The sequence below is a fragment of the Tinamus guttatus genome, unplaced genomic scaffold (genome assembly GCF_059628265.1).
Source record: "Tinamus guttatus ecotype Peru unplaced genomic scaffold, ASM5962826v1 Tinamus_guttatus_pri_ptg000073l, whole genome shotgun sequence".
NCBI classification, from domain to species: domain Eukaryota; kingdom Metazoa; phylum Chordata; class Aves; order Tinamiformes; family Tinamidae; genus Tinamus; species Tinamus guttatus.
Window position 1 is genome coordinate 861,177 of NW_028288607.1, and position 26,620 is coordinate 887,796.

The 26,620-nt window shown below is 39.3% G+C and overlaps 1 protein-coding gene across 1 annotated transcript in view; it reads left to right on the forward strand.

Moving 5' to 3' along the window:
- Window positions 1–26,620, forward strand: part of TANC1 (tetratricopeptide repeat, ankyrin repeat and coiled-coil containing 1) — a 56,462-nt gene that overhangs the window by 22,520 nt on the left and 7,322 nt on the right. The window contains exons 6-20 of the mRNA XM_010213277.2: window positions 4,854–5,111; window positions 6,633–6,758; window positions 7,890–8,171; window positions 9,076–9,224; window positions 10,548–10,779; window positions 11,981–12,147; window positions 14,300–14,907; window positions 16,694–16,802; window positions 17,006–17,128; window positions 19,565–19,801; window positions 20,403–20,588; window positions 21,639–21,717; window positions 24,969–25,102; window positions 25,655–25,778; window positions 25,897–26,072. Of these exons, the coding sequence (XP_010211579.2) occupies window positions 4,854–5,111; window positions 6,633–6,758; window positions 7,890–8,171; window positions 9,076–9,224; window positions 10,548–10,779; window positions 11,981–12,147; window positions 14,300–14,907; window positions 16,694–16,802; window positions 17,006–17,128; window positions 19,565–19,801; window positions 20,403–20,588; window positions 21,639–21,717; window positions 24,969–25,102; window positions 25,655–25,778; window positions 25,897–26,072 (2,990 nt within the window). The remainder of the gene's footprint in view (window positions 1–4,853; window positions 5,112–6,632; window positions 6,759–7,889; window positions 8,172–9,075; window positions 9,225–10,547; window positions 10,780–11,980; window positions 12,148–14,299; window positions 14,908–16,693; window positions 16,803–17,005; window positions 17,129–19,564; window positions 19,802–20,402; window positions 20,589–21,638; window positions 21,718–24,968; window positions 25,103–25,654; window positions 25,779–25,896; window positions 26,073–26,620) is intronic.

A 26,620-nucleotide genomic window follows, 5' to 3' on the forward strand; every position in this document is an offset into this window, starting at 1 on the left:
TTTGTTATGGCTTCCCTAAATGGTGAGTGTTTCCTTTCTATAAAAAGATAAGTAATTTTTGGTTTGGAAGACTTAGTTGTTTGGAGGTCTAAACCAATGTATCGTTCCTTTGTTTGCAGTGGTACTGTGCAGAAAAAAATGACTTTGCAAAAAAAAAAAAAAAAAAAAGGGTGGGGGGTGGGGGGGATGTCTATATAATGTTTTGTACACAAATTGTGTTTTTATCAGCGAGTCCAATATCAATTTGAGTATAAAAATTGTTATTACTTCTCTGATAGGTGAAGGGGAAAAGGGGGATACTCTTCCTCTGCCAACTACCAGCACTTTTGTGCTTATCTGGGAGGTAATGCCAGACCGATGGAGGAATGTGTGCATATTTTGTATATCAAGTTTGAGGTCACAGAAGATGCATTTCCTATGCATATACTAAAATCTTGGAGTAAGTATGTTTACAATAACAGTGATACGTCATTCATCTGAGCCCGTAGCAGCAGTTGCTGTTTTCAGTTCCTCCCCTCCTTCCGGAAGAGCAGGGCAATACTGTTAACCTTTAAAGCAAAAAAATCTTTTCCTGATTGAGTCATTCCTTTCCCTCAGTGGCTAAGGCAGATTCTGATGCAAAGCATGGGTAGTACAGATCTGTGAGCTTAAGATATTCTATGAGTACGCACACATTCTGAACGAGAACAGAACTAGCTTTGTGCTTGTTTGAAATAATTATAATTGTATCCTTCACTATATAACCTTTTAAGGAGCAATATTATAAAATCATATTTCAAGGAGTAATAAGGAAGATAATGGAATCTGGTGAGAAAAGTTACTTAATGGAAAAGGGGGAGTTTCAAAAATAGAAGAAATAAGGAAACAAGTGGGAAGAAATGAAGGATGGTGGAGTTGTGAAGAGTGAAGTATCAAGAGGGCAGGGGTGGGAAAAATACAGACAAGGTTGGAGTGGAGATGTACAGGTGTGTAGCTGCTGTAGTTGAGTACACCTGGTTCTTGATCATGACACCTGTGTGAAAATGATCTGTCTTGTTCTGCCGAGCTGCAGCTCCTGTCTTTAAATGAAGGAATAAGGTAATTCTCTGGGAATATCTTCAGAAAGCTTTAGTTTCGGGTGTAAACTTAATCCATGCGTAATGTGTTAGAAAAGTTAAAAAGGAGTGTGAGCTGAAACTAATTTAACATGCCCCCAAAATGTAGGTGCTTAAATCCTTACAGGCTGTGCCATCCTCTGGAAAGGGATGCTACTAAGAAGGGAAATATGGGGCACCACTCTAATGGATTAGTCTTTTTTTTCCTTTTCTCTTCTTTTAATATACAAATGTCTAATTATGATTTGAATTTGCTAATCACAGTAAATGTGCATTTTAAATTACATTTAGCAAGCATTTAGCAACGTTGTCTTTTTATAATGTCCTTGGCAGAGTTCATCCAACCATGAAAATAGCTTGTTTTCTTGCTACTTACCAAGGCTTCCATTTTATTGCTCTTCATGATACATTTTCTGGACAAGCAGACTCTTTGGGAGATTTCTTCCTATTCTTTCTTTCTTTCTGTTTCTTTCTGTTTCTTTCTCTCTCTCCTTTTTTTTTTTTTTTTTTTTTTTTTTTTTTTTCCTTCCTGGCTGGTTCAGCCACCCATTAGTCTTCTGTTGCTTCACTGTTGTTGAATTCTTCTGTGTTTCCATCGAGTTTGACATAATAGAAGTGAAGGCAGATTTTTGTCCTCAGCAGCGAGCTAAATAAGAGAAAAGCATAGGCTGCTGGCCAAAATGTGAGCATTTCTGGAGACCTGCCACCATTTTGGTAAGGAAGCCTGCTCAAGCGGCAAACTTTCCCGATGCTACGTTTCAATCCTAGAGGAATGCTAGTTTTAAAAGTGCTGCAGGAGGAGCCAGATTTTTCTTGACAGAACTATAAAAAGACAGTAAATTTATCTACAGAAGGTCAGCCTGTGCTGTGTGCAGAGGTTAATGAAATGCCTGAAAAGCTTTTTCCTTTACTGCCTCTAAAATATATGTCCTGTTATTTGCATTTCTCAGAGTACAAGGTCTTGCCTTTACATATAAGCCCTTAAATTTCCTCCCATGTGACACCAGGCTGCACAAGTGCCTCTGCTTTGCAAGGTGGAGCTGCAGGCAGTTAGTGTGGGAGAGGAGCTGTCAGCGCGAGGGCCACGCGGGGCTTCCACCCTCTCTTGAAGGTCTGGCATGGGGGATGTTGGCTTCGTAGTGACTTGGTCGGTCCAGTGTGGAATTATCACAAATAAGTATAACATTTAAAATTTTAGCCTCAGGAGGATATGAAGTTCAGATAGATGCTACTTGAACAAGTGTGGAGTCTTTTTTCCTCATGATGCCTTTTGGTTTAGTATTTACCTTTGCTGTATATGTTTATATATAAACTACCAATTATAGTGAAATATGGCTCGAGTTTAAAAACGTAGAAGTGTGTATTTTGATAATCTTCAATTAATGCGTGCTATATTTTGATAGCAACAAAACTATATGTTATGTTTTTAGCATGAAACCATAACAGAGAAAAACACAATGCCTCTTCCCCCAACTTATGAGCTTTTTTTTTTTTTTTTTTATTGCTGTTTTATTTCCCTTTCATCAGCTGAAGTACTTGTGGCTCAGACAGATAATTATTTCTTTTCTAGTCTAGATGTAGCCTTTTTCCAAGATAGGATAAACTGGATTTCTATCGTATAGATACATCCTTCTGATTAGAATATTATTAGATCTTTATTATTTGGGTGGACTTTCCAGTGCTCAGTTGTTTTGTGAAGATTCAAGGTAAGCACCGGTATTGTTGCAGGTGAAGCCCAGAGCAGCACACCGCAGGCAGCGCGCGCCTGCAGAGTGTTTGCTCCGGAGCGCGGCGGGGCTTGGCCAGAACTCTACCTATGTTAAAATGATATTATGTGTTTAACTTTCTTTGAGAGAACAGCTATGATTATTCGTAGTTTGAGAGGTTAGCTGTTGCCCCTTACTCTGTCACTTTCCAATGCTGGGGAGTGGGCTGGGAGAAGCTGACCTGCTTTCTGCCATTGGAGGCTTGGAAGCAATGATACTGACCTGCTTAATAGTGCCAGGTTACTTGGAAGCTTCTCCCCTTCCTACCGCCTGCAAAGTAAAACTGAGCTCTATTCATACTTTGCTGCACGCTTAACAAAAATTGCACAACCTTTAGAAAAACGAGCACTGAACATAAATAATAACTAGAGATTTTGCACAGTCTTCTGGTGGTCTATCTTAACAAGTAGTATGTCATAGGAAAATTTGTAGACATCTTGAAATAACTATAAAAAAGAACGGGTAAAAGTTGGTGAAAGAGCGTAGAGACACGCTGGCCTCATGGCAGGGGCGAGCTGCCTGTCCCCGAGCCGTTCGTGTGTGTAGTCACGACCTTCTGTGCCCTGCGTCGCACCTTAAATGCTGCCTTAAGCAACGTTTTGACTTTTCCTCAGTCCTCAGTTTCAATGTAGAAATAAAATGTTTGCTAATCGGAAATTTCTTGTTGCTAAAGGGTGAAGGACAGAGGTAAAACCTGCTGCTTAAATCAGGTTTGCCTTCCTATGATGGATAGCTTTATTTTCAGAAGATATTAGAGAAGTTGGTGAATTCATTTGATATATGGATTCTTCTTTTTTGCTATGTATTCCCAAACAAAGCGCTTGAGCACATATATACATTAACACCCCCCCCTTTAGTACCTTGCTTTTCCCCTTCCACCCTCCATTTCTCCTTCCCAGCAACCCCCAAGTGTTTCCTACTTTGTACTTGATCAGGGCTGCGGCTGCTGTGTCGGTTTCGTGCCGGGTTGGGTGTCCTGCAGGTGAAGTCCCTTCACGTGAGCTGCTGATCCCGTTGCAGACAGTTTTGGGGCCTGCCGCAGTGTGGGTGTTGCCCGGCCAGGCCGGCAGAGCCGGGACTTGCAGCTCTCGTGGCGGCCGGAGGCTCCGGCGCCGGCTCGGGGCGGCACGCGGGGGAGCGCGGGGGAGCGCGGGGGCACCGGGGCACCCCGAGGCGCAGGGGAGCGCGGGGGAGCGCAGGGGCCCCGGGGCACCCCGAGGCGCAGGGGAGCGCAGGGGCACCGGGGGCACCCCGAGGCGCAGGGGAGCGTGGGGGAGCGCAGGGGCACCGGGGGCACCCCGAGGCGCAGGGGAGCGCGGCCGCCCCGGGTCGCCCTGCGGCGCGGCCGTCCGTGTGCGGCTGCATCCCGCAACAGCCCGGCACGGCGCGACGTGCGGGGTGCTCCGTCACGCACAGGGCTGGGGCAAGCCCGCCGGCTGTGCGGGAGCTCTGGGAAACTTCTTGTGATTAATGGACTTTTTGTTTTTTTTTAGTGTGTGTGTGTAATATATACATCTTTAAATAAAATTTGGATCACTCATATTTTTAAATTGATTTAAATTTTATTCTTGTTTTAGATGCTATTTATATATCTTATGTAATGGGCTTTTGTTAATGACTGTGTCAACTGGTTTGAAAATTTGCAAGATGTGGAACTGGGATGTGTTTTGGTGAAGCAGTAGATCTTTCATCTAAAACAAACAACTATTTTTTCCTCAGTAGAATTACATAGAAATTACATTAAATTACATTAAAAACATGCTTTTCCTTGACTGCTTTCTCAGGTGTTTCTTCCTGAATTGAGAAATAATGGATTTTGGCTTTGGAAAATTCGAAGAACATTATTTAACTTTAAAAAGTATTCTGTGAATAACTACTTGAATATTACCTGTAGGCCTGAAAATCCGTGTGAATATGAAAAGTATAAGGCATGTTAGCCTGAGCCAGGGCCTTGACCTCTGCATTATACTCTAGATTTACTCTGCTTTTTCAGCAACCATAACAAGTTCATCAGAAAATGATGATCGCAGTGGATCCAGTTTGGAGTGGAGTAAGGATGGCAGTCTCAGAGCAGGAACGCAGCAGGGAGCTGTTCACGATCGAAGAACAGATAATTGTTCACCCGTTGCAGAGGAGGAAGCAGCGGGATCTGCTGAGAATTTGCCAAAAGAAGTGCCTGCAGGAGAGGGCCCGATTCCCTATGTGCAGAGCTGTAGCTCCTTAGTAATGCCTCGGCCAAACTCTGTCGCAGGTAAGGTCCGGAGACAGGGAAAAGAGTCGTTACGATGGTGATGTTCTTGGTGAAGCTTTCTTTTAAACTGTTGTTGGTATGAAAGTATCCTTTTAGACGAAAAAGGAAGCGGCATAGATTCTAAATTGAATAGATGTGTATTATGTCAATTATTTAAAATTGTTGTGTAGAGGACTTTTATCATGAGTTTTAATAGGTAGTGGTTAGGTCAGGACTTTTGAGACATTGCAATATCCATCAATCATTTTAGAGCTTCATATGGTGTCAGCCAACACTTTGGGATTGTTTCTTTTGTATATGTTTGCATTTGCTAGGTCCGAGACTCCAATACTTCATACTCTGATTTCTGTTGAACAAGGGAAACTTTTTTTTTGTAAGTAGGTTAATGAGGTGTTTTTCAGATGAAGGAGTTTGGATTTGATACCAGCTGAAAATTACTTTGATTAATGTGAATATTGATATTGTTTTGGTGAAAATTATATATGTGGGATATAATTCAGCAGGTCTACTTTTTGGATTTTTAACTTTACTTTGTATCTATTATTCTGGCTTAGAATTGGAAGAAGAGAAAAATGTTTTCCATTATTTTGCAGCATTCAAGGAAAAAAGTAAATATTTTTCTCATGATTAGTCTAACAGCAACTAATATCTGAACGTGTTCCTAACGCTTCTGACCTCTTGTGATAGCGTTGTTCTCATAGTAAAAACAAACAAACAAACAAAACAAACACTATATTAACATGAGTACTGTTTGGCATGTGAGGGAATTAAGGCAGACATGAATACCTCCTTAGTGGAGGAAAATCTAATGAAGTCTTAGAGAACTAGATTAGAAAGCCTTCTGTAAAGGTTACAAAGTGAATGGCTTGAGCTGCTGTTGCAGGTGGCTTTGATGGACACAAGCTCCCTGCCCTGCTGCTCTTAGCTGACATCCTGCTGCAGGAGCATCACTGCGTTTCAGGTGTTTGAAACGCTGTGAAATCAACTACTGTTGCAGATTGTTCTCATCAAGAACTTTCATGTGTTTTAGAACTGTGTTTTTTACAGAAACAGGTGAAGCCTTACTTAATGTCCTAGATATGGTAGCATAATACATGCAATGTATACATTTCCAGCAACTCCAAATGAAAGCAAAGCATATTGAAGCTTTACTAAATAATTTGCAAAATGTAACCTTTTTTGTTTCTCTCCACAAATTTTAAATTCTGATGGCAATATTTTACATCAAATACATAATAGGAACAGAAAAGAAGCACATCTGACTAATGAGCAATATCTTTCCACTGCATGTCTCAAGGAGACAATAGTATTTTAATAAAAAGTGTCTGTTCACAACAGTCTATCTCGATAGAAGGGAACTGCCAGAATTATTAAAAAAAAAAAAAAAAAAAGGGGGGGGGGGATAAATCAGCTAAAAATTTATTTGTAAAACCCATTCTGAAATCAAAAATATAGTAACTAATAATGCTCTTTGTTACTTATTCTGAGAGAAGAATAAAATTTAGTTCTTTAATACTCTAGCAACAAGCTCAACCAAACTGGAAGATCTGAGTTATTTGGATGGACAAAGAAATACTCCTTTACGCACCTCAATTCGCTTGCCTTGGCACAATACCGCTGGGGGAAGAGGGCAGCAGGAAATCAAAGGTATTCGTAAACACACCTGCCTTGGCACACTGACACCATTCTGCAGCAGTTTGGGATATTCTGACATCCCTGTAAATGTCCCCATCCCACAACATATTTTAAGTTTAACGTGCTAATAGCACAAAAGATATGTTCCCAAGAGATTAGTCAGCATCTCTGAAAATGAGATACTTGCTCACACTTTTTCCTGCATAAATGCTGTGCCTTAGAGAATGCATGAATGGCTTCATTTAATAAGCCAATATATATAACTAATATATATACTATTTTTAGTTTTTATGTAACTAATGTATGTACAAGCAGTGCGGTGTACTTCATGTGAATATCCAAAGTGAACTTTGTGTACTTGCAGTGCTTAGAAGCTGTCCTGAAGGTTTCCTTGGTTGCCAGGTTTTATCATCTGTGACATTTAGGCGAGTGTTCTGCAACTTCAGAAATGCTACACTATGTTAATCTTCAGAGTTTTCATCCAAATGTTGGTTTAGGAAGAAAAGGGATAGAATACCTTTAGAGTTGTTTGAATAATATATGCTACAGTATTTCTGGCCTTTGAACCTCAAAATAACAGTCATATGTTAAATGCAGTTGAGGTAAACAAGTTTATATATTCTTCTCTTAAGTAACTTAGTCAAGAGCAGTTTACCAATAACAAAAGCAGAAGAAAGTAAGCGACCTCCTGGTAAAAGTCTTGAGATCCTATAGAAACTTTTAGACTGTTCTTTCATTTACATGTTCGCATATTGGTTAATTATTGCTGAAATTGAATTTCTCTAACATTGGCTATAATTAGTGAATCCTAATGAAAATGTTTTACACTCCCTAACTTACAGAATTATTGGCACATTTTAGAGAAAACTTTTGGTTACTACAACTTACTGACTAAAATTCAGCTGTAAGCCAAAGAAAATCCTCAAATGATACTTGTGATTTATCTCAGAGTGTAATTTGCCTAGGAGTGATGGAGGTGATCTATACTGAGCAGTTTGGTTTTTACAGTTTTTAGGGTAAAATCTGTAAGAGGAGGTCTGCTTACTGACATGATTAGCAAGCTACTGAGTGAAGGAGCTTCTGGAATGTGTTCTGTATGTCTAGTTTCTTCTAGTAAACTTTTCCTCTGATGCCACTTCTCAGGACGCTTCATTCCATACAAGCCTCAAGACATTTTGCTGAAGCCCCTGCTGTTTGAAGTGCCAAGCATCACCACAGACTCGGTGTTTGTCGGGAGAGAGTGGCTGTTTGAAGTGATTGAAGAAAAGCTGAAGAGTACAGATCAGGCAGAGAACAGAGGAGCAGTTATTATTGGAAATGTGGGATTTGGGAAGACTGCTGTTATTTCACGGCTGGTAGCACTTAGCTGCCATGGAAGTCGCATGAGACAAATAGCTTCAAATAGTCCTAATTCATCCCCCAAAAGTAGGTATTATTAGGTTGGTGAATTATTATTTGTGTTATTATTCTGATAATGACTTGGAATATTTGCTTTTCAGACATAAGTTAGTAGAGCCTTACGGGCTCTTCTGCAAACATTTGTTTTCCGCAAGGAAAGAAAACTGTTGAAATTGTGAGCTCTGTCAAATACCTGCCACAAAATATACTGTGGTGTCTCAGCCTCTCAAGAAAACAAAGTAAAATGGGGGCACTATGAAATCTCTTCCTCCTGTCATGCAGTGCTTCTCCTAAGCTGTGTGGGCAGTATGACTGTAGCAGCTTGCTCTCCCATCAGTTTATTTGGAAGAAGAAATGACAGGCTTGTTCCCTGCTATATTCCACACATTTTCCAAAGAATTTAGGTAAAGGCTAAATAAAGCTATGGAGAAATTGATTCCGTCTTCTTAACCCCTTCATTAAGATGCATAGGATTCTGTTACTTGCCAATCCAGGGCCTCCAGGAAGCAGCTGCGACTGTCACGACTGGTATGTCTAGTATTGATGTTTCAAACGTGCTGTTTGTGACCTGGACAAAAACCTGTTAGTGATAATAACCTGTTTATATTTTCCAGCAGTTTAGTTATGTAATATCCATCAGTTCAAGTGAGTCATAGAATGTGTTGTTTCCAGAGGAAAGCTTCATATCATATGGTTTTGCTTTCTGTAATTTTATGTATCTGATCTAGAATCAAAGGAACTACTCTGAAACTGTAAAATTGCAAATATGTGCTTGTGTTTGTCAGACTAGCTACAGCATTTTTTTGAATATTGTTGAACAGTTTTAGTTTTTATTCTAACGGTAAAGATATTCTGTAATCTTTTCCTATAAAGCATAGTTTATTGTCAGCAAACCTGGTGTTTTTTTATATTTATTCCCTTTTAAACTTAGATGGCGACTCCTGTCAGGAGATTCCCCTAAGTCAGTTACCCCAATCTGCTCCTTCAAATGGAACCAACCCAACAAAGACCCCAAATTGTCTTGGAAGTTCTGAACACCAAAATCAAATGGGGGATTCTGTAAGACGCCTTGCTTCAAAGGTTAGTTTTCTACTAATTAATAGAATTAATTCTGACATATTTTAAGTATATCAGGAAACCTAGAACCTGAGGGGGAATAGTCTGCTTTGCATGGGAAAAATAGCCAGTAACTTTGGATACTTGCAAAAGATGTGCAGTTTTCATGGCTGGTAAGGTTTTTTACTATCTTTCAAGTAATATCTTGAATTTTGCTAGACCTTAGAAAGGTGAGTGTTTGAGGGGAGAGGATGTTTTTGCTTTCACTGATGACTTTTTTTTGCGTCTTTGAGAAACTGATTATGGTGGATCTGTTTCTGTAGGTTAGATTATCCTTTTTGATCTAGACAAATATTAAAAAGGTTGGGATCTTTTGCTTGCAAAAAGACCTTGTGTTCTCATGAAGTAGATGGTCAGTGCACTTTCTTAAAACAAAGCATTGATAACAATAATTATTAAAACATTTGTGTATAATGCATTTATATTTATTGCCTGAAGATTAAGTAGCCGAAAGTGTGTGCTAATATCTATTACACAATTTGTGTCTGTGTAGTTTATCTTCCATACATTGTTAGTCTAAAGATAAATAATTTAAAAATATTTCTGCATTATATTATTGTGCTAGGAAGTTGTTATTTGGTTTGCTTGTTCTTAAGTGGAAAAAAGAATCAGTGCCTGTGTTTCATGCTTTGTGCAAATACTAGAAGAAAAATGTGGGCTTATACAAGTGTAATGTGCGTTATTTGGACACAACGCCGTGAAAGCGACTGACGTGCCAGGTTCAGCTGGGAGTGCTGCTTTTTCCTTGTGATATGTTTTGCATAGAAATGCCTTATATCTAGTTTCAAATAGTACATACCCTTGCAATAATCAGAACAAAGCCAGTTGTCCATTTTCTGTTTGCTGTATCAGAATGTGCTTAGCAGCTGACAGTCATGTGCTGATCAAATTTGATGATCAAATTAGGCCTTGAGTCTTTACAGAGTGACACAGTGCTGTTAAATTTTGGTTGCTTAGTAGAGCCTAAGTTTTCTCTGGTAAAACTTAGCCATTACCCTCTATATCTACATGGCAGGGACTAAAGTCACTGCATTTCTCTCCTGCATCTGATACTTTGACTTATTTTCTTCTTTCCATGACCTGCAAGGTTGAAGTTTATTTTACTGCCCTTTTTCTGTGCATTTGCATCTCTGATAAAGGGCATCTGTCTCAAGTTATGGAGGTGGCCAGTCATGCTAACACATATGTTGGAACTGAAGGGAACTCAGTAACACTTGATTATAATTGGGCTTACTAGCAACCATCCTAATATTTATTGGGTATCTGTCTCGCTCTTTAATTCTCCAGGTTGTTGCTTATCACTACTGCCAAGCTGACAACACATATACATGTCTCGTCCCGGAATTTGTGCACAGTATTGCAGCTCTCCTTTGTCGTTCAAGTCAGTTAACAGCGTACAGAGATCTTCTAATAAAAGAGCCTCACCTACAAAACATGCTTAGCCTGAGGTCCTGTGTCCAAGATCCAGCAGCAGCGTTTAAAAGGGGAGTCCTGGAACCACTCTCAAACCTCAGGAAAGGTAGGTAAAGAAAGAAACAATTCAGAAACTTAATGTAAAATGCTAGCAAAGGCCAAAATATCCAGATAAATATTTTAATCCTTTTAAGAGAAGTAAGTGAAGCAGAATGCGGAAGAAATTTTTGCCAAAATAATTTTTGTTGTTGTTGATGATGACAATTTATTTATTTATTAATAGAATTCTATAAAATGTACTGAAGATTATGGAAACTTTACTATGACTGCTTTTGCTAGAAAGCTGAAGGATAACTGTGCCTTGAAGTTAAGGTTGACACATTTTGAAATGAAGTATTTTTTTCCAGTTGTTTGTGATTTTTGTTACACTTTTTTATTTGAAATTTTCTGTGCTTAAAGACCTGCCAAATAAGCATCTTTTTTACATGATTTTAAAAACTGAAATGGTATGGAGCTTTGTCCGGAAAACATGCAAGAAAGAATATGGTTTCATGTTTTAAAAAACTATCAAACTCTTCCTTGAAAATCACAATCTGGTGAATTATTAGTTTGAGCAGATACCTGATACTTGCCAAGGTTGAGGGAGCAGAGTGGTGTAAGTGTAAACCCAGCCCATGGCATTCATTCTTAGGATCTGTTTTCAGTTCTCAAATTTTGCTCGCTGTCAGGAAATGTGTGCGAAACACTTTTTGCAGATCTGATGCTTACTCCTGGGACTTTCTTTTCCTTTTCCTCAAAATTGCGGATGTAAACCAATGGCTTTGATTTTTGCAAATTATATGCTTTTTTGGGTGAGTAGTCTCAGCTTATAGCTTAAACCAAATACATATGCCTTCTTTCCATATCTGTGCATCTCTTATGCTAATAGCTATGTTTAATCTCTTAGCTCTAAGTCAGTTGTGAAGTGGATTCATAATAATAGTGATCAAAAACATTGTGATTGCTTACCTTTTAGCAGTCTATAGCAGTGTTGTTTTATAACTGTGAGATCTAGAAAACAGAGCAATTAACTGCTCTGACTCTTGGAACAGGATTATTAAGTATAGACAGTAGACTGGTTTAAATAATAATAGTACTGTTTTTCAGTTGTTTAAATGTTTCTCTTGGATACTACCAAAATATGATAAAATACATTACTGTGCATATATGTATCTTTTTCTTCCTTGATTTTCCAAATTTGGAGATAAAAATGTGTCATTTTGTAGAAAAATTTGTAATAATTTTTTCTCCTGTGTTTCATTTTTCAGAACAAAAAATTCCTGAAGAAGAATACATAATTTTGATAGATGGTTTAAATGATGCTGAATTTCATAAACCTGATTATGGTGATACACTTTCTTCATTTATCACAAACATAATTTTAAAATTTCCTCCCTGGCTGAAGCTTATTGTGACTGTAAGAACTAACTTGCAGGTAAAAACCCTTTTAACCTTTTTTTTCTTCCCTTCAAAGACAACGTAATCTTTTATATTGCTGCGACTAAGTAATTATGAAAATACCCTTGAGAGGAATTCAGTCATGAATTATTTTTTTTTTCTCCATGTACTTTGTTCTTGCATTTTTCTTACACAGAGAATAAATAGGATTTTTATCACTTTCTGGAATGTTAATTAATAATACAAGAAGTGGAAAAATTTGTTTCATTGGTTTTCAAGAGAGAAATGTGCAAATGAATGAGTTGAGGGACCCGGTAGTGGTCTTGCCTTCAACCTTCACTTGTCAGGCTATGTATCTGCTAGTGTTATGCTTTGTGTTTCCACATTTTAGGAAGAGATAATGATGGAGATTGGTGAAACTGATTCCTGGCATCAGTACTGCTGGTCTCATCTCTGTCTCTTTTTATCTAGTTTCCCTTTCTGAAATAATCCAACCCAAAAACTTGCGGTTAGAGTTCTGTGTAAGAATTACGTGGCTAACAGACACTTCCAGTGCTCCCAAAACAACTTTTTACTGGGGGATGAGGGGAATGAGAAGGGGGATGTAATCCCTGCCATTTAGTACTTAACTGGCTGGGGAAGTGTGGCTGTACAGGGCTTCCATTTTTCTGCCCTGGCCAGCAAAATTCTGAGCGCAGTTCTGGTTTTGTTTCCAGCACCTGCTGGGCTGTTTTAGGGCACGCACACTTCAATTTAAAAAACCCTGTCTGGTTGTTGGTCTTTCCTTACACCTCTGAGATAACACCATTTATATGCGGACAGCAGCTCAGCTACCGTCGTGCACCGCTGCCGCCGGCGTGCGCTGCGCTTGGAGGTGTGGGGGGACGGCAGGCCCGGTCACAGGAGCCGCCCCCTGTCACCGCTGAGGGTGGCGTTGGGGGACGGCAGGCCCGGTTGCAGGAGCCAGGCCCGGTCGCAGGAGCCAGGCCCGGTCACAGGAGCTGTCCCCTGTCACCGCTGAGGGTGGCATTGGGGGACGGCAGGCCCGGTCGCGGGAGCCAGGCCCGGTCGCGGGAGCTGTCCCCTGTCACCGCTGAGGGTGGCGTTGGGGGACGGCAGGCCCGGTCGCGGGAGCCAGGCCCGGTCACAGGAGCTGTCCCCTGTCACCGCTGAGGGTGGCGTTGGGGGACGGCAGGCCCGGTCGCGGGAGCCAGGCCTGGTCGCGGGAGCTGTCCCCTGTCACCGCTGAGGGTGGCATTGGGGGACGGCAGGCCCTGTCACAGGAGCCGTCCCCTGTCACCGCTGCGGGTGGATGGGCACAGCCAGGCAGGCGGCTCCAGCCCTGCTCTCTGTGCATCGGGGTGGCGGGTGGCCAGTCGGTGAGGGCTGTTGTGCCCTTGGAGAGCTCCTGCATCTCCCTCCATCCCGGCGTGTGCTGGATCAGAGATAAACTTGTAACATGATTCCTGCGTCAGGGGTTCTCTTTCCTCTCTGCAGAACTGTGTGGTCAAAATATCCAACTAGCCTGACAGTTCAGCTTTTCAAACACATACAGGATTTCTTTCTGCATTTTAAGGTGTTGAGAAGCTTGTTAAACTCTCCTGGCATGACTTTGTAAGATGTTTTCAGGTTTTTCAGATCTTCATTGGTTTATCATAGAAACACACTCAGATAGTACTGAGAACATACTCACTGAAGTAGATTACTGCCGTAGTTATTACCTGCCTTAAACTGAACAGACCTGTGTATGTATTGCTGGTTCATTTCTGGTCCATTGCTACTGGAAGATGCAAGGATGAGGATGTATTTCTTAATGAAGAAAGTTGTTTTCTTCCTTGCTTCTCCTTATCCCTTGCCCCTCTCTTTAAAATGTCCAGTTATGGATGCTGTCTTCTACTGCCTTAAATTGGAAGTGATCGTTTGTACAGCTCATGCCCCTCAATTTCCTTGCAGAGTTTGGTTAGTAAAATATTTGAGACCTTCCTATTAAAAATGATGTAATGTAGAAATACTGTTTCATTTGCTAGGAGGGGATAATATTTGTAAAGCTGCAGTAGAGATAGCAACTTTTCATCTACCTAGTGCTCGCTACAGACGAAAAATGTAGTAAAGACACCTTATGGAGCTTTGGGTGCTAGTATATTATAATCTGTGTGTGTCCTTTTTTCGTTTTCTCACTCTTATCCTAGGAAGTAACAAGGTCATTGCCATTTATCAGAGTATCCCTGGACAATTTTCCAGACAACAAAGAAATCCATGGTGACTTGAATGCTTATATTCAGTACAGGATTAACAACAGTCAAGAAATTATAAACAATATATCTTTAAATGGAAAAGCAGATGCGGCCATTATTGGGAAAGTGAGTAACCACCTGATCATGAGAAGCCTGGGATCTTACCTATATTTGAAGTTGACGCTGGATCTTTTCCAAAAAGGTCACCTGGTGATCAAAAGCGCAAGCTACAAGGTAGTTCCCGTGTCTTTATCAGAACTGTATTTACTCCAGTGCAACATGAAGTTCATGACAAATTCAGCTTTTGAGCGAGCCCTGCCTATATTAAATGTGGCACTGGCATCCCTACATCCCATGACAGATGACCAGATTTTCCAAGCTATTAATGCAGGCCAAATAAATGGTGAACAGCAATGGGAAGACTTCAGCCAGAGGATGGAGGCTCTTTCATGCTTTCTGATTAAAAGGCGTGACAGAACACGTATGTTCTGCCATCCTTCCTTCAGGGAATGGCTTGTTTGGAGAGCAGACGGCGAAAACACTGACTTCCTGTGTGAGCCAAGGTAAATAAAACGTGTAGTAAATCATGGTCAAATAACCCATTATATTTTATATAATTGGCTTCAAGAATTGGTGAGAGAGTGATATTAAAATACAAGTCTTATTTTTTTTTCAAATGAAAGCGTGTACGTCTGTAGAGGTGGGCTTGATGAGACTGTCAAAGGTTACAATAAATGACAGATTTGACAGAATTTGCAAATTTGCCTTTGACTTCCCTACCTTGGTAGGGAAGTTAGTATTATGCTGCTATGAATATGGTAAAATTCTTGATGGTTTTGTGCAATGATTCTCTTCTATTTACAGGGCGGGAATAGAAAGAACAGATCTGTTGGGCTCTTTTAGAAATAGGAATCTTTAAATATTTCTTTCTATAATAACCCCAGGTGACATTGTTTCCGTTTGTTCCTTCTCACCTCCTTTGGGTTCAAGAACATGAATTAGTTAAACTGGAGACAGTAGAGAAAACGAAAGTAATAAAATCCTCTTCATTCAAGCCGTCATTGCATATGCACATTCTGGCAACCTTTCCTTTTCCTTTTTTTGAATATAGGGTTTAAATTTATTCTTACAAAATAATAAGTAATGTTGACTTGGGTCTGCCATAATTTTAAAAGACTTGTCAGTGCTGTGGAGTAGACATAGCAAACAATTCAGGTAATGCAGTCGCTTCCCCGTGGGGAGGATATCGGAGCTGCAGATGTTCTGGCTCCTTCCTTGTCTCTGGGTTTCTAGCAGTCACTGAGCTCGTTGCGTGCATGAATCTGAGTGCATTCTCTAACAGAAAGCAGGGAAAGGAACTCTAAGATGTTAATTAGGAAAACTTTGTTTGGATACTTCTGGGTATGGGATGAGAAATCTCCAACCTAGAATGGTCTAGTTAGCGTATGGTTAATTGTCCAGTAGAATATACTCTATTAACATATGGTGTCTGGTAACCTGGTTTTCTCAAAGTAATTCTGCTTCCATTTTCCTCAAAAATTGACAGCAGAGTAATGCAGGTGTAGATTACTAATTATACAATTTAGCTCAAATTTTGAAAGAATTTTTTCCAATTTTACAAAAAGACAAGGTTTTCTTTTGGAAAGCTGCTGTTTCTGCTGTGAGATGAAACAAGCATAGGAGGAGTGTTGCACAGATCTGTGTCTAGAGCTGGATCAGATCTGACAGGGGCCTTCTGTGAGATGACAATAAAAATATCAGAAATACCATTTCTCTTTGCATTATTTCATTCTGGAAAGCATTTTCTTTAGATGTAATAGTTCAAAAATACAGAAAAGGCAACAACAGAAGCAGCTCTTGTATCCTCACTAATAAGCTGGTGACAAAAACAGTAAATATTTCCAGATATCATTTGGAAAGTTTGTAGCAGTCATGCTTTAAATGTTTTGGATATCATTTCATTTTGTGTCTGCTGTCTGCAAGGCACAGATCTGTTTTGCTTCAGTGAAATTTCATGATTCACATAGAGACCTGAACACCTTTTTAGCAAGCACCTGTTTAAGTGGCTTAGGTCTCTATTAGTTCTTTTTAATAAGTGAATTCAGTGTACTTAACGTAGTTACTTTCTCTGCTGATGACTTCACTGCTGAAGGTTTGCATAGCATTAGAAATTTTGCCTGGCCTATGATACCTGGACATGTATAGTAAGATGTCTGGGCATAGGTCTATTTCAGCAGTCCGACAAAGAAATTGAAGTTAATCTGGGCGTCAAACATACAAACATACCGGATATTTTCTGGAAGCGTAATTATACATGCAGTTCTCTCTCAATCTTGTTCTTTTTACTAGGAATGGACACGCTCTACTGGCTTTCATGTTTTCTCGACAGGAGGGAAAGTTAAACCGACAGCAAACTATGGAGCTTGGTCACCATATACTTAAAGCTCACATTTTTAAGGTAAACTTGGCTCTCTGTACATGCAGGTGTATTAGAGATCCGCATCAGAGTTGCTTTAATTTATCAGAAGTTTATGCAGACCACCTGCAATTGTAACCAGTGCTAACAACCAAATTATAACTTCTCTTTGTGCTGATAAGATGTAGATGTAAGTATTATTGGTAATCTTACAGAGACGTTTCCTGTTATATCGTTTCTGATAGGGATTCAGTAAAAAGACTGGAATTTCTTCCAGTCATCTTCAAGCCTTGTGGATTGGGTATAGTACTGATGGACTGTCTGCAGCCCTTGCTTCTCTGAGAAACATCTATACTCCCAACGTGAAGGTAAGAAAATACACATGCCTGTGCAATCAGTGCTCTGTCTGCTACTGTTGCTACAAACCTGTTACTGAATTACTTTAACAAAAATCTGCCAACTGTTAAGTTCAAAATAAATGTATTTTAAAATAACATTAAAGTCAGCCACCCGGAGATGTTCTGCAATTGTTATGCAGTAGAGGAGGAAGTACTGGATTGTTGTCTACAGATATACGATACTCTATAAGAAAACAAGTAGAATTCCTGCTTCTACATTTCTGAAAATACATTTGGAACATGGGTGATGTTACTCAAGAGGTATCAAATATGTTTTCAGATATTACCTTTTTGAGAATACATTGTAAATAAATGGTTCAGAGGGGGAATTCATTGTGTTGATATTGCTGCCTCCTTGGACTTTTTACACTGTGTTGAATCACTTCACTTTTTCGATAAACACACTGACAATCTTGTCCTCCACTAATATTTGATCCCTTTTTGGGAGGCTGTTTTCAAAGCATAGTGGTGAAGATTTAAAAGCTCAGATGGACTTAACTAAGCAAACATCAAACTAATAATACCTAGTTCAAGAGCACCCCCAGAAAAGTCAAGGAAGGAGTTTGTGTTTTGCTTTACATGGCAAATGCTGTGTCAGCTGTATTGTCCGAATTCTGAAAGCTTAGGTAGGTACACATGTTTTTTAGAAGTTTACGTCACTCCAGGGTAAATTGGAAGGTTTAAATATAAACAGTTGGCATAAATATATAGCTAAATCTGAGTGTCCCCAGGTACTCCGTTGTGTTTTTTAATTTAGACTTCTCAGGAGTAGATTGAGGCACAGGATCTGTAAAATGAGCACAATCTTTTGTAGTGCTTTCTTCATATAAGATCAGTTGAGAGCTGTTAAGTTATTTCAAAGCCGTAAATATCAGAATCAGCATTAGAATATGTTAAAAATAATCCCTCTAATACATGTGGAGAGCCTACTGAATGCTCGGCATATATGCTTGATATTCAGAGTATAATACTATTACATGACAAAAATAGAAAATTTTCTGTATAGAAAGATAATCCTTCTGATAAATTAAGTTTTTATGGCATAGATAATTTTACTTTCTTAATCTTTTTGATTATTTGCATTTATTTTCACTCTGAAACACAGTATTTACTTAACACTGCAAGATCAGTTTAAATGTTTCAAAACATCTGCTTTTTTACTAAGAAACTATGTAAATTATTTGTGGAATCATGCTGTCCTAACATTATTAATTGTCTTTTATTTATCTAGAGCTTCTTAAAGTAGAACTTGAAATGTATCACAGTAATTTAGATTATGCATGTAATTAGAAGACTTCTGGTTTATAACTGGAATGAGATTATTTTGAGGGTTGTTTGAGGGTTAACATAGTTTCTGCAGCTTGAGTACAAAGGTTAGTTTATTCATCAGTAGATGCTAATTTCAGCAAAAAGCAAGTGATATAGCAGATGGAAGGATGACAAGATTTAATTGCACAATAAAGCAAGGAACACTGAAGCTACAAACCTTTAAGTAAACAACAGACAGAAATAATGTATTAAAATCCTTTGGCAAGTTTAAATAGTTTTTTCTTGATAACCTCTTTACAGGATGTTTTAAATTGGTAATGACAAAACCTAGTATTTGAAAATAAAAATGCACTTTTTTTTTTTTTTTTTTTTTTAAGAACTCTGCTGTTTTAGACTGTGATTGTTAAAGTCCAGTTGCATTTTCCTTAACACCTGTGACAAAAAGAAGGGTTTTACCCTCATTCTGGTGTACCCACATTCTGATACATGGGCGAGTGTGTTAACAAATTTCAGGAGATCGAAGATACCACCTGACTTGCTGAGCAGATTTCAGCCTCATTTTCTTGTATGCAGAAATACCAAGGGAATAGTAAATGGGAAATATGGTGAGATTAAAAGGATTATAAAATAAAAATGGTAGGATTCCTGGATTAGGAAAATGGGAAATGGGGATTTGGAAGTTGCAATTTTAGCCAACTGCTAAGCCTTTGACTGGAAATTTGCTTACATTCATGCGCATTGAGTTATATTTATATATATGTGTGTGTGTGTATAAAATTGTGTGCATGTAGCCTGGTTTTTTGTTAATGGAGTCTGTTAAATAAATCTGCAGAGAAGTGGTAAATAACATAGATGACATCATACTGTTGTAACGGATTTTGAAATTGCATTGGGTAGTGAGCGGGAGAGAAATTGAGCTTCTGTTAGTAATACACAGTTTAGTAGGACAGTAGTTTTCTAACAGATGACTTGTAAGCTTTCATGTTGCTATATATGTAATAAAGTCAGTGTCTGCCCGTAATGTCTGCATTGAAATTGGAGAGTAGCGCAGAAGGGCTTGAATCAAGATGTCTAAGTTGGTTCATAAATTAAGACAAATACAGAAAAAAAAATGCTGTGTTTACATCCAATTTTTAGGTGAGTCGTCTGCTCATCTTGGCAGGAGCAAATGTGAATTACAGAACAGAAGTACTAAATAATGCTCCAGTTCTGTGTGTTCAGTCACACCTTGGACATGAAGAAATGGTCACTCTTCTACTAGAATTTGGAGCTGCTATTGATGGAACTTCAGAAAGTGGAATGACCCCCCTTAGCTACGCAGCAGCTGCAGGTCACATGAACATAGTTTCGCTGCTGTGCAAAAAGGGTGCAAAGGTGAGTTGAGACACAAAGCTTGCAATGCTTGCAGCCAAAAAAAACCTGTGGCTGCCCAAGAAAGTGGTTGTTGCTTGCATAACTAACATGGAGACTTTGGGAGTTGGGAAGTTTAGAACACGTATGCAGGCTCCATGACAAGTTGTCTTTCAGATCAGGTGTGTGCTTCATTTTTATATGCATTACTAGTTCCTGTAAAGTTAATGAGTCTAGTGCAAAGATTTCAACATCTAGCAGATACGTAATATTGCTTAGAAATCCCAGCATGAAATCCCAGTGTTTACCCTCAAAATGTAGTCAGGGAGGCTGCAGGTGTCATGGTGGTTGGCAAGAGCATTCGAGTGGCTCTGCCTGGTTCAGAAGGGGACTGCAGCGGTCCTTAGTAAATGCCACTTTCAGAAGTGGCACCGTCACATTCTGTGGGCTTGAGTGAGACCCGCCAGCCTGTAATTCCTTAGATTTTTCTTTTTGCACTTCTGAATATAGGAATGTCATTTGCTTTCTTGCAGTCTTGAGGACCCCTGCCCATTGTCATGAGATTTCTACAATTCTCTAGACTTTTTAAAATTATTTTTAACTATAAACATTTTTCTTAATGCAGGTTGACTGCGTAGACAAGAAAGGCCAATGTGCTTTGATCCATAGTGCACTTAGAGGGCATCGTGATATTCTTGAGTATTTGCTCAATGCTGTTTGGATAACTCCTTCCCAAGAACAAAATTCACTGAGGAAATGCCAGGTGCTGCAGCAAGCACTGACAGCAGCTTCCAGTATGGGACACTCTCAGGTAGGTTGGTACATAGGATATTTCCAAATCTGTTTGAATTTATCAGAATTGTACAACAGGGTTTGTAGTTATCTATAAAAGAGGTATGGGCAGCTAGTTTATCATGTGATTGGGTTAATATATGATCCCAGAGTATCGAACAAATTCAATTTGATGATTCTGAACTATGATTAACGTGAACCAGGGGAAAAATTCCTTCACTCTAGTAAAAGTTCTGGTTTGCATCCACTGATGAACGTGGAAGGACTAGCTCATTAGTATCTGCAAAACAGATCACATTAATCATAAATACCTCCTCATTTACGCAAAAATTTCTTTTCTCTCTCTTCTTTTTAGAGCAAAAAGAAGCTAGATTTTTTTTTTAGATAGAAATAAGGCCTGTGTATTTCATTAATTTACATTATATGCTAGCATATTAAATTTTCACATTTTCTTTACAGTCCATGGAATGATTCTCATGAGCCTGAGAGTATGTTCATACACTTTCTTCTTTCCTAGCTTTGCTCTTTCCTTTTTCATCCAAAGCTTTTGTTTCTGTGATTTTGCTATTTCTGTTTTTTGCAGTCTCAGCAAGTCTATGCCCCACTAGAAAATTGCTTAGGGTTTAGAAGAGGTCTGATTTAATGTTCTTGTATTAGCTGGTGGTTAGAGAGAACATAGCATTTTTTTAAGATAAAAATAAAAACACAAAACTTCATTTAGTCTTACCTTGAAAAATGACCAAGGCTGTTCTGTAAGGAAGAAGTCTTGAATAACAGTTAAGATATAAAGAGCATAAAGGTGAAAAAAATTATGAATCCCCATTTCATAAGATGTATTATAATATAAACTGTTTTTATTAACATTCACTTGTCTTTTATTTCCCAAATCATACTGATCTTGCTTTGGTGGATTAAGGACAAAATCAGTTCTTTGATTCGTGCATATTAGGAGAGGAACACTCACTTGTTTTAAATGCTTTAGCTATTGCTGTATATTCCAAGTAGCAAATTGGGCTGTGTGTCAAACATTACATCTGTGATGTATTTTATTTATTTATTTGCTTTACAGGTGGTTTGTTACCTCTTGGCAATTGAAAAGGGACATGAAATTGATATCAATGACACTGATGTACTCTGGGGAGAGACAGGTATTTTCTGTTTTGAACTTGAACTAAATTTTCTATGATACAAACAAGAGGGATGTACCAGGCTTAAACTGCGTGTTGATTGATTTTATCATTATGAGCAATATCAATATTTTTTACTTTATTAAACCTACCCTTTTTTCCTCTTGTTTGAAGGAGAGGCTACGTGATTGCCTAGTTTGTTCTCATTAGAACGTATTTCTGTGCATGGCAAGTGCCAGAGTGTTTTGTTCATTTTCAAGCTATGCAGTAAACTATGCAGCCTACAGCTGCAATTTCCCGTGTTTTATTGTAGGAATAGCATCTTAATTTCAGTTAAAGATCTGAGATTTGCATGAACAGGCAGGACAAGTGTTTTGTTCTTTCTCTCTCTCTTTTTCTTTTTTGAGTAGCCTTTTCACATACTTGAGGAGCAAATGTTCTTCTATCCGTATACAAAGCTATGCCTGCGGCTCATTGCAAATAGAAAAAGTCCAGTATATCGCACCCTCCACCTGCCCTTCCCCTCCCCACAAGCAAAACCCTTGGGGGTGCCTTATTCAGCCTTGTTCGGGTTAGCTGCTCTGCAGCACTCTGCACCTTTCCGTTGTGCTCTGCCTGCTTCCCTCTCCTCCCCGCGCTGGAGCCTGGTCGGGATATTTGTGTCTTGAGAAGAGGAAAGCTCGAGAGCTCTGTGTGCTCTCCGCAAAGGAAGCCAGACTGGAAGTCTCCTTCCAGAAGTGGATGAGGAAGGTGGCGTCGGTGGTGGAGGAGAGTAATAGGGAAAGGACAGGTAGAACCTAAAGTACTAACTAGAAAGGAATGGTAAGGTAAAGTTAAGAGGTTTTGAAATGAGAGTGGAGGTTTGGAGAGGCTTATTACACACAAGGATGTTTCCATCAGATGCTGCTGAGTTACAAAGGGGTTATAAAGCAAGTGAAAGAAATCCTCTAAAGTGGGTTAATGCAGTGGGCATGCATGTTGAGGCTAGTCACTTCATTGAATGCCTAATGGCAATTTTGATTATAAACCGCTGTTTGATAGGCTATACTGCATTTACTTGGAATATGTTATAAACAAATCCTCCTCTTCAAACAAGCACTTATACATGAAAGATAAAATTCCAGAGCTAAAGGTCGCACATACAGCAGCTGTTCTTGAACTCTGAAAAGAGTTTTAGTATTTGATTATGTACCAAGCTTAGTGCCTTTCTATTGTGCTTGTTGGATTCTACAATGACTGATTAGTCTTGTTTCCAACTAATTTTCCAGCTGATTTTCCAGACTGTGGGTGTCTTGTTTCAGATGTAAAAACATCCTGTTCTTACACAACACACTGTTGGCTGCAGATCAGAAATGTGTCAGATTGCTGTTTCTCCTTCAGCTTAATGGGCTGCTCCTGTACTTTCTGTTCTGCATCTCTGCATCGGAGTAACTGTCCATTTAAGTTTGTGTGTTGTGAGTACATTAGGTGGATGGATCAGAGGTGATCCTTTCTGTAGAATAGTAAAATTTTTTGTCCCCGAATAAATAAATACAGGGTAGTCATGATGTTGCTATAATGTCTCCTTCTCTGGAGATCTTCCAAACCCTCTTGGACGCAGTCCTGTGCCACGTGCTCTAGGTGACCCTGCGTGTGCAGGGGTTGGACTAGATGATCTCTAGAGGCCCCTGCCAACCTTCAGCATTCTATGGTTCTATGATAATGTTATTTGCTCTGTGAACTAAAAACCTGGAACTGACAGAATGATAAATATGAAATTTTGGGGGAAAAAAGATAGCTTGTTTTGCCTTTACTGTTGGTATTTCCTAGGCAGCTATAGCAGTTATTTCCAGTTGTTCATATATAAAAAGTGACTATAACTATAACATAGCGAGGTATTGCCCAGGGTGTGAGCTGTGTACTGTTGGAGGAAATAATGGATTTACTGCTTCCTGCAGAGTTTGTGTTTTAATTTACGTTCAGCATATTGAGTAGTTGGCCCACTTAGTGGCAGGGGGAGGGAAGGATTAGCTGTTCATACTAGCTTTGTATAGAAGATGGAGGGCTGAATCCTTTCCTGGTTCGTGCCGAAGCTAACTCGGGACACAATTTTCAGAAATGTGTTTGCAGCACAGGTGAGGCCAATTAAAAGAATTCAGTGAAAATAAGTCTGTTCTAATTTCAAGATCCACAAGAATGTCATGTGAGACATTTGTAAGAAGAAAAAAATCACAATGGGAAAAATACAGGAAAATACCTTATTTTCAAACTTAAAATAATAATGTAGTGAAAAGGAAGGAGAATAATAAACTGTAGGAAAAAATGAAAAGTTGTTTAAATGCATAGCCTTGGAGCAAAATTTTTCTTTCAGAGTCATGGTAGTAAGTGGGGTTACAAAGTGTTAGTGCCCAGTATTTGGAAATTACCTCCTAAAGCAACATTTTGTCAGCATTTTGTAGCTAGGATAAATGTAATCTCGGTGGTGGTGGTGTTGTGCTGTCTGGGCACATGTGCTATTGTGTTGGTTTGGACTGCGCAGTAATGTGTTCAGCCACCCCTGAAAAGGTGTCTTCTACAGGGGTCTATCTGCCCAAAAGTTGAAAAATTCCTCAATTTTAGGTAGCGAGCAAGACAGCAGGCACTATGCGTCTGAAAAAATGCTCAGGGTGAGGTAGAAAGTTGAGGTCTCTGTGTGCTGAAAAACACAGCATTTCCATGAGGCCGAAGGCAAGGAACAGGCGCATAGGAACAGGAACTATTCACTGCTGACCGACTGTGCTTTCCACTGTGCAAACTGGGGGAAGCAATTCCAAGTAGAATTCCAAGGGAAGCGCGGTTGTCTCGGGAGCTTCCAGCGGAGGCGCCGGGGTCGGGGGCAGTGGTACCTTCCGAGCTAAAGCACCTTGTGGGAGCCCAGAAGCGCTGTGAGCTTTGCCTTGGGGAAAGGCTCCATGAAGAGACAACACTTCCTTGTTGTGAAAAAATGATTAAAGAAAAGGAGCTATATCGAAGTTGGCAGGTTTATCCCCCATTTCTGTAAATATTCCTTTTGGCCTACAAGCTATGCGCATGTTGTAGTTGTTATCTTTGAGAATTACTTTTTAATTTACCATACAGTGCCTTTGGCTTATTGCCTTAACCTGATTCTGACTTACACATTTGAAGCTGAAAAAAGTTATGAAAATTTTACAAAATTTTACCAATTGGGGATTCTGTGACACTAATACAATGTTGCATGTGTGGAAGGATATGTTAAAACAGCTGAGAGATGTTGATGAAAATGCTTTCTTTAGCCCTGACAGCTGCTGCAGGAAGAGGAAAAGTGGAAATCTGTGAATTACTGCTTGAAAATGGAGCTGTTGTGACAAGAGCGAACAGGAGGGGGGTTCCTCCGCTTTTCTGTGCAGTTCGGCAGGGTCACTGGCAGGTCTGGCACTTCTTCATAGATTCCTGTGGGAAACAGTCTTTGAAATAACATAACCTTCCTCCCATCCCTAGGGACATAATTAATGTAAATTTTCTAATACTCATTTGCATGAACTTTAAAGGGAGGTGTTCAGAAACTCACTACTTAAGTTATTTTCATTGACACAAAGGATTTGTGAGTACACTGTCTACATGAGAACTTTGGTTGTAATATATCTTAAAAAATAATACATTGAATCTATAATACTTTATTTCCCAGATCAAGAACAGAGAAAATTACAGATTCATTTTACTGCCTTTGTGGTAAAGGAGAGAGAATCTTAGGGTCGGGGGCCCTTCTTAAGCCTGTCAATTTTTATTGGTTTAAGCGCAGCATGAGAAGCGGTCTCAAGAGAGGAGTAACTAAGCCCTGAATTGCTAACAGTTAAGACATGAGCAGGACTTTCAATGATTGCCTATAAATAATGGCTTAGTCCACTTCTGCAAAAGTGTGCTAATTAGAGCAAAATCAAAATCTGCCCTATTTGTTTCTAACTGCCATTTCCTATTTCAGATAGCTAAACTTCTGTTGGAGCATGGCTCTGATGTGAATTCAAGTGACAAGCAAGGCAGGACACCACTTATGGTGGCCTCTTGTGAAGGACATTTGAGCACTGTGGAATTTCTGTTTTCTGAAGGTAGAAAATACATGTTTCAAAGCTGAATAGATGTTTCATAGACTGCATCTATTTGAGTTAGGTAATTTTACCTGTGAAACAAGATGTCTTCATAATAAAGTTCATTTTCATTTTATAGGTGCAGCTGTTTCATCTCTGGACAAAGAAGGACTGACAGCTTTGAGCTGGGCCTGTCTAAAAGGACACAGGGAAGTGGTTCAGTATTTAGTTGAAAAAGGTGCTACAGTTGATCAGATGGACAAAAATGGACGAACACCCTTAGACCTGGCAGCTTATTACGGAGATGCTGATATTGTAAGTAAAGCTAACGGTGAAAAACAATCAGGATAAAAAGAGCATATGTCAAATCTTCATAATATTTAAAAAAAAAAAAAAAGGCAACCAAATGACAAAGGGAAATTTGGTCATTATGTTTTTACTGCTAAGATTTTGGCTGCAGTGCAAGTGCTTACTCAGAAGAGCAGTTAGTAGATAAGGTTTTGGTCCTGAGATAGGTGTGATAGAAGGGCAGCACTATGCTGTTGCAGTGCCGCTGCTTTGCAGTGTGCAGTTATACTTGATACTGAGTGTTTTAAATCTCAGTAAGAAATAACACTGGCTATGTTGTAACACAGTATTGTGTTGTAACACAACAATGTTGTGTTTTGAACTGGAGTTAAAAGAATGAAAACAAAAAAACAGACAACAACAACAACCCAATGAGAATGCTGCCTTAGGCCACATTGCTTGTCATTCATAGGTATCTTCCATGCTTTGTGTGACAGTGACGCTGCTTAGAAAATTAATTATACTTTTCATCTTGAAGATTTTGTATGGAGAAGCATGTCTCAGTGTTACTTTTG